Source organism: Tarenaya hassleriana, unplaced genomic scaffold (genome assembly GCF_000463585.1).
Source record: "Tarenaya hassleriana unplaced genomic scaffold, ASM46358v1 Cleome17, whole genome shotgun sequence".
Lineage (NCBI taxonomy): Eukaryota > Viridiplantae > Streptophyta > Magnoliopsida > Brassicales > Cleomaceae > Tarenaya > Tarenaya hassleriana.
Window position 1 is genome coordinate 443,856 of NW_010965122.1, and position 7,730 is coordinate 451,585.

The following is a 7,730-nucleotide window of genomic DNA, read 5'->3' on the forward strand; positions in this document are numbered from 1 at the left end:
ATTGATTATTGCAACTGGTGATATTGCAGTTGAAGATACGACTCAGTTTGGTAATGAATTGATTATTGCAACGAGGTGTTGGTCGACCGATAACGAGTCGAATCAAAAGTGCCGGAGAAAAACGGCGAAAGAAAAGAAGATCAAGGATGAATCCATGTGATTCAGATGACTCAAATGGGACACAGTCAAACAAAAGGAAGAAGACGGGAAAAGCAATGGAGATACAGTTAGGAGATGAAATGTAAACTGATGTATGTATATTTCATCTGATAACTGTAACGACTTTTTGTGAACTATTGAATCGTAACTATGTTGCGACCTTTTGGACTTGAAAACAAAATCTTAGAAATTTATTTATAAAAAAGTAAGTTTTATAATCAACAACGTGTGTTCTTTATTTATAAAAAAGCAACATGTGAAAAAAGCAACGTGTGTTCTTTATTTGTAAAAAAGCAACATGTGAAAAAAAGTAAAAATGATCAACAACAAGTTTCGTTTTGACCACAATCAGAAAAGCAAGTAAAAAAATAATTTAGAAAAACCAAAATCTGACATGTCAAAAAAGTAAGTTTTTGTCTTATTATAAACCAAAACTAATATTTTGCAACTTAAATGCGGATACATTACGATTTTTGAAATTCGATGATAATGTCCAAAAAAAGGTTAAATAAAACGAGTTTTAATTTACAATTCATATGTATGAACTTAATATTGTCTTCTTAAGTGGAAAAATTGAGTTTACAATCAAATACAAATACTTTTATGTAAAATCATCAACTTTGGATCAAACCACATCATAATCTTTCTTACACATATAGGAGTATTTTCTAATTTACATGACAAAAAATTTAAAAATCTTTATTTTCTTAATTTGTACCTATAAAACATTTTAAAACACTTATTTGGTATGTTTTCGTCATTTATCGACCAAAAATTTAGTAAAATTTACAAGTATATATATTAATACGACTACTGTAAGTCGTATTTAAGTTACAGTTACATATATTTTCGCAATAGAAATTTTTAGCATGGATCCACGTGTCAGATGATTACTTTGACTTTTCTTCCATCAATAACGACTTACTTTTTCATATTGCGACTTACTTTTTTGTTGCCACTTACTTTTTAAGATTGCGACTTACATTTTCATATTGCGATTTAATTTTTAATATCGCGACTTATTTTTTGAAAAAAAGCAACTACTCTATTACGACTTACTTTTTAATAAATCGCAACAGACGTTTTTCATAAATTACGATTTCCAAATTAACCAAATCAACCTGTCTTCAAGTAATACAAAATACCATAACATTATACATAATACAAAATACCAAAATAACATAATGTTAGACATAATACAAAATACCAAAATAACATAATGTTTTACAAAACAACATAACATAAAACAACATAATGTCTTCAAATAGAAAATACCATAATATGATAAAACCAAGTCCAAGTCATGTGATAAAACCAAGTTCAAGTCATATTTCCTCAAACCAAACTCATGATTTTTGTCCACGACCTCCACCTCTTCTAATAGGACAGCCGTTAATGACGAACCATAACTCATCATCTTTCTTCGTCTTCACTGCCCGATTAATGAGTGCAACCATTACACTCATTTTCAGCGACTGCTTCTTCTTCATGTGAAATATGTGCCTAAATGGCGATTCTTCCGTGAAATACCTCATTTCCTCCTCAGTCAAATACTTCTCCAAATATTCCACTGCTTCTATATGAAAACATTTTGATGACAACTTCACCGCAATCTTGTTCATGTCATCGAATTCATAATAGAATTCTGCTTTCGGTATATCATACATCTGCAATAACACAGATTCATTAAATATATAACAGATTTCGTAACTTATTCACTACCATTATGTATTAGCTACTTAGTATCAGACACTTCCCAAATTTTAAGTTACAATGTAATTACAACAAAAATTCATAACTCGAAAGAAAACTGAACTCACTACTATTACTTATTTACTACTTCGTATCAGCCAATTCGCAAAATCTAATTAAATTACAATCTGAATGATTTTTTATTTACTACTTCGTATCAAAGACTATTCAAATTTTATGTTTTAATCTTCTAAATATTTGAATGAGAGTTGATTTCGCGCTTTGTATTTCATTCAGATAAAATTGTTTTTAAAATGAAAACTTAAACCTAATTTTTATACAAATTTAACTTAAATTCAAACTCAAATCGAAATATCTTACATGTGTTTCAGGAGAAGCTTTCGTTGATTTTTCAGGAGAAGCATCTGCGCCAGTAGAACAATCTCCCTCACTCGACGACCGAGACTCCATTTCCTTCGTTCGTCTTCGGTCCAGATACCTTGCGTTCCTTCGTTCTTGTCTTCCTTCCTTCGGTTATCGGTTTCGCTTTCAGTTGAACCTCCCGAACTTACCGATTTCAGACGGTTGAAAAGATGACACCCTTCGTCAGAAAAAGCAACATCTTCTTCTTCGGTTTCAATCGAGTGAGAAGAAGCGACTGGGTTGCTTGATTCCTGACTGGGTTGCTCGATTTCTGACGGGATTGCAAGATTTCCGGCGAGTCGCTCGATTTCCGGTTGAGTCGCCTTCTGCGTCTCTCTCTCTCTTTTCTGTGACGGTAAAAAGCTAGGGTTTTTTTTTCCAGATTTCCCCCCTTTTTACCATCTTTATCGACAGATTTCCCCCCTCTCTTTTCTGTAAGTATTACACGTGCACTAGAAGTCATTTGTTAATTGTTTATATTTTTCAGGTGTATCCCTGAAATTACTGCGACAGATAGTGTATTTGAGAAAAAAGGCCGCGAGCAAGTGTGTCATTTGAGTGATTTTTCCAAAAAAAAAAATGGAGGTTTTCCCCTTTTTCCGCGTATAATTTCTTCTGTTTCTGAAACTGATTTCCGACTCTATTTTGCTGGGCGAATCCCTAATGTCCAACAGGTGAATTGGATTCTTCCGATTGTTTTTTTTCTGCATGGGGGATTCTGTTTTTTGAGTTGATAGTTCCGTAGGATTCTATTCGATTTCTAATAGTCTGGAATTTCTCTGATCGACGAAAGTTTGATCTGACAACATGAGAAGTGTGGGATTTGATTGAAGTTTGGTTTCATCGTTTCCTTTTTTTTTTTTTGGTTCTAGGATTCTCTGCAAGTTCTTCATCCAAGGCGCTTGCTTGAAAGGGGAGCATGGCGAATATTCCCATTACTCGAATAATGTAACGCAATCCCCTCTTGAGTTTCTTCTTCCTTTCTCTTCATCCCTTGATTTAGAATTGGTTGAAGCAGGTTCATGAAAGACTGATTATTATTTTTTGTTGCATTATAGATTTGCCCATTCTATTAAAACAGGGATCTGTTTCCATGGAAGTAGATTCGGATTTGAACATGTTGTTAGCTCTTCTCAGTGGCTAATATCCTCGTCACAGTCGGCACTTGGCGGTCACTAAGCACTGACTGTGAATGTGAACCTGTAGCCCTCTCCTCTCAGCTCGGTAGTTTGCAAAATGATGTTGATTATGAATGGGACAATGATCGAGTGTGATCATCCATTCTGTATCTGGAATGGACGTGAATAACACGTTCAGAGCGTGCCCTACATGTCCTAAACGATCATTATTTCAATCCCGAAGAGAAAAAGGGAATAATCGGGCCGTTATAAGGAAAAAATCGGGTATACTGCATCATTCTTTTTTGCTTATGCATGATGGAAGCATGAAATGTTTTGCTAAATTCGTCTCTGGTAGGTTATTCAGCAACGGTTATAGTGTTACATGGTACCGCTGCAATTTCATATGCCCCAAACTTGCAGGTCAATAGATTGCAAGATCTTTAACTTTGGAAATGGCAACGGTCCATTTCTCTACAAGGTATAAATTGAAAAATTGTCTTTTGTTCTTTGTCATTTTTCTATCAGCGAGCAAACTTTTATCTACTCTATCAGCGAGCATATCCCGACCGATGGCTGGAAGAAGTTGTTCTTGGGTCCAAAAACGGGGAGATTGTGATCGCAGATAGTATATGGTCTTTTTTCAATCGCAGATCATTCGTTACATGTATATTTTTGTGGATCATGTTTGTGATGATATCTTTCTTCAGATCATCAGACTTTCTAGGTCATCTGTGTATTTAATCTTTAGCACTATTTAAAATATTTCTTTGTGAGTTTGAGCTCGAACTCATTTGAGATAATCAGACAACATGAGTGTTAAAGGCATGGCTAATTCCATCTTTTTGTGATCTTTTCAATGAGCAGACGAGATTCAATGAGAGAGAGAAAGATTCAAGAGAGGTCAAGACGGAAGACTCGGTATTTTTTAGAAAGAAACTCAAAAATTAAGTCCGAGGATTGAATTCCAACCAAGGGACAAACCCATCTGCTCAATTTCTTGCATCATTTCAGACCCGAAGAAAGCGAAGAACATCTGAAAGAGTAAAAAGAAGCATATAAGTTAACAGAAATGACTCGTCGAATCTGATTCTAAATAACAGAGAAGGGTCTGAAAGCTGAAACGTGATCAAGAACCAGATTCGGACGTACACAATTTCAGGTCTGCTTCACGCACACCCAACATCGAAGCACTATTAGTCCACCTTTCCACAGTAGCTGTCTCGGCATCAAAGACATGGAAGCAACTAAGAAGTACTCACCCAATTGTTCCATGGCATTGGCTGGTATGGTTTCGACAAGGTGTTCCTCGATATGTTTTTACTATATGACAGGCTTTCCTCAATAGATTACCAACCAGAAACAAGCTAGTTCGGCAGGGAGAAACTACGGATACTATCTGCATACTACACCAAGAAGGTGTGGAATCACACTCCCACCTTTTATTCGAATGTCTTTGGAAGCACTTTGCAGGTTGCTGCTGGACAAACCCGCCGACTACACTCCAAGACTGCCTCCAATGGTTCTCCGACCCGAACCATGTGAGGAATGAACACAGAATGATAATAGGGAAGCTCTTTCTACAAGTAGCTATCTCCCTCATATAGGGGAACGAAATGCACGGATATTTGCTTTGCTCGGACACAAGCGACAAAGGAAGAATTATGCCGGAGGCTTGACATCACTAATCCGGAACATCCTGCTGTCTCACCGGAAGCCAAACACAGAGGAATCCAATCCTGGTCTGGTGGAATCAAAACGACACCAAACTTAGGTTTCTTCTTTTATTCTTCCAAAGGTTTTTTCTGTTCCACAGAGAGGCTCAAGTCCCAATCATGGAATCCATTTATTTTGGAAACTCCGGTTCTTATAACTGGCTGATGTAAAGACGAATCGTTACCATTTATTTATAGAAATTTACCTTACACAAAAAACGGTACATTCGAGTTCAGTTGTGGTTCGAGCTCAAACTTACAAAGAAATATCATAAATGGTGCTAAAGATTAAACACGCAGATGACCTGAAGAAAGATTTGCTACCGATAATATATTACATGTATCTGGACCATGCATAAGCAAAAATAAATGATCGTATATTGCAAAGATATTTCTTTGTACACGCAAGTTTTGCATTACAAGTGCCGACGCAGAATCTCTGTCCTGACAGCGCTGAAGAGACGAAGCTCTCCGTCTCCTTTTCCCGTCGAACCAGAAAACCCAGAATCCGCCAGCTACAATCGCCTGACTTAACCGAGCTGAACAAGAATTTGCAGAATGGATCTTACTAGTTGGAAACGGGACGACTCATAATAGAGATATGAATCCTAATGAACTAGCTGAAGCAGATCGAATTATAATGGACAAAGCCTTAATGCTACAAAGTACAGATGACCCTCTGTCAGTACTTGCAACAATTGCGTATCCACGGTTTCTAAACTCATATTTAGATCATCAGTACCTTAAAGAACGGGCAATCTTAACACCCAGAGACGAGACTGTTGATGAAATAAATGCCTTTCTGCTCTCCAAAATTCCAGGACAAACTACAGAATATCTGAGCTCAGACAGCATTGGAATTGATAGCGCTCCAACAACTGATTGGCAAGCATTGTACCCCGTTGAATATCTAAATACTCTAGAGTTTCCTGGATAAGCCCATGAGGGTCTACACCAGGAAGAAAAGGAGGCCCAGAGAGAAAGAAGCGGCCCAAGGCGCAGGGAGGGGGGACCACAGCAGCAGAGGGGAAGATTCCACTGGAAGTGAGGCACCAGCGCAAGGAATGATTACCTAGGCCAAAACCGTTATTGACACACCCTGTACGTGCTGGGGGATTTGTTGCAGAAGGACACCTCAGCAGTTTGTTAGCAGGAGGAGCGGCTATATTATTTCCTTGTTTTTCTTTTGGAAAGTTATCTTTGAACTTGAATCTTATTCTGGGAATAGAGAGGTATGCCTCTTGGTTTGATTGTATTTCTTCTTTGATGAAATACAGTTGGTTATATTTTATCTAAACCTACTATTACATCCTATCAATTCTGGTATCAGAGCACCGATCCTCTAATGCCTCCAAAGGAAAAACACAAGATGGAACAAGTGGAAGAGCTGGTCAACAACCGCGTTAGCAGGGTTGAGCAGACAATGGGCGAGATGAGGAACTGATTTGAAGCATCGTTGGGGGAGATGAAAGGCAGTGTTTCTCAGATTCAACACGATATCAGCAAGCTCCAAGCAATGGGGCAGATGGTGGAGAAACTTTGCTCGATGATGGAACGACCAACAACGGTGGAGCGACCAGTCTTTCCTCCGGTGCAGTCGGGCGATCAGTCATCTTGCAGCCAACTTCCGAGGGGTGACAAAGGCAAGCTGCCGGCAGTGTTTCTGGACCCGCCGACATCGGAGCCTTCCTTATTTCCTGGGGGTTTCCTTCCAGAACCGCTGGTGGATGACAACCGAGTTTCGCTGTTGCAAGGTAATGACCTCACCTTGAAAAAGTTAGAGATGCCCGTTTTCGAGGGGGTGAATGCTGCAGGGTGGATTGTAAGAGCTGAGCGATACTTCAAGTTTGGGGCCATCCGCGATCAGGATAGACTTTCCCTTGCCATGTTGAGTATCGATGGTGAGGCGTTGAACTGGTTTGACTGGGAGAACGAGCAAGCGCCATTCACGGACTGGGTCGACTTCAAATCTCGGCTCCTGGAACGATTTGCGGACATTTATATGGGAAAGGTTGGTACACGACTTCTGTCACTGCAACAAACGGGGTCTGTGTTGGAGTACTTGAGGGATTTCGAGGAGCTGCTTCCTCAGATTCCCAAAACGCCGGAATCAATGCTAGAGGCGGCGTTTATCTTGGGGCTCCGCTCTGAGGTACGGGTGTTGTTGGAAGCTCTGGACCCCCAGGGTCTCAAACAGACGATGAAGACGGCTTTGCGCCTTGATGTGAGCCCGATGTGCGTACCGGCGGCCAAATCAGGGGACACGCGTCAGGGGAGGGTATCGCCAGCTTCGTCCGCATCTCCTTTTCGTATCGTATCCCTCCCAGCTCCTGGGCCTGGGCGCTTCGGCCCAAATCGCAGACAAGACCAAAACCCTAACGTCACGTCAGGCCCATCTAGTTCTGGGCCCAGTAACCATTTGGTTGCTACGCGTCCCCCTTTCAGGCGATTCACGGATGCCGACCTCGATGACAAGCGCCGGAAGGGCATCTGTTTTCGCTGTGATGAGAAGTGGGCGGTGGGGCATCGCTGCAAGAACCGGGAACTACAAGTGATTTTGGTCAAAGAGGAGGGTGAATTCGAGCTGATTCCAGAGGAGGACTTTGGGCCAGACGCAGCGAAG

General features: G+C 39.9%; 1 protein-coding gene and 1 long non-coding RNA gene across 3 annotated transcripts; one reads left to right on the forward strand and one right to left on the reverse strand.

Moving 5' to 3' along the window:
• Positions 1-1,364: 1,364 nt before the first annotated feature.
• Positions 1,365-2,647, reverse strand: LOC104809856 (uncharacterized protein At3g43530-like). Its single transcript, XM_010535947.1, has 2 exons — positions 2,233-2,647; positions 1,365-1,826 (listed from the first exon to the last, which is right to left on the reverse strand). Exons 1-2 carry the CDS (start codon positions 2,320-2,322, stop codon positions 1,506-1,508), a joined length of 411 nt encoding a protein of 136 aa, XP_010534249.1. The 5' UTR covers positions 2,323-2,647; the 3' UTR covers positions 1,365-1,505.
• A 167-nt stretch (positions 2,648-2,814) lies between these two features.
• LOC104809857 lies at positions 2,815-5,630 on the forward strand. 2 transcript variants are annotated; one of them, XR_771217.1, is made up of 4 exons: positions 2,815-2,948; positions 3,147-3,222; positions 3,333-3,873; positions 4,260-5,630. It is a non-coding gene; the product is annotated as an uncharacterized LOC104809857 (long non-coding RNA). The 2 variants fall into 2 exon arrangements; XR_771216.1 differs by lacking the exon at positions 4,260-5,630 and having other exon boundaries at positions 3,333-4,171.
• Positions 5,631-7,730: the final 2,100 nt, after the last annotated feature.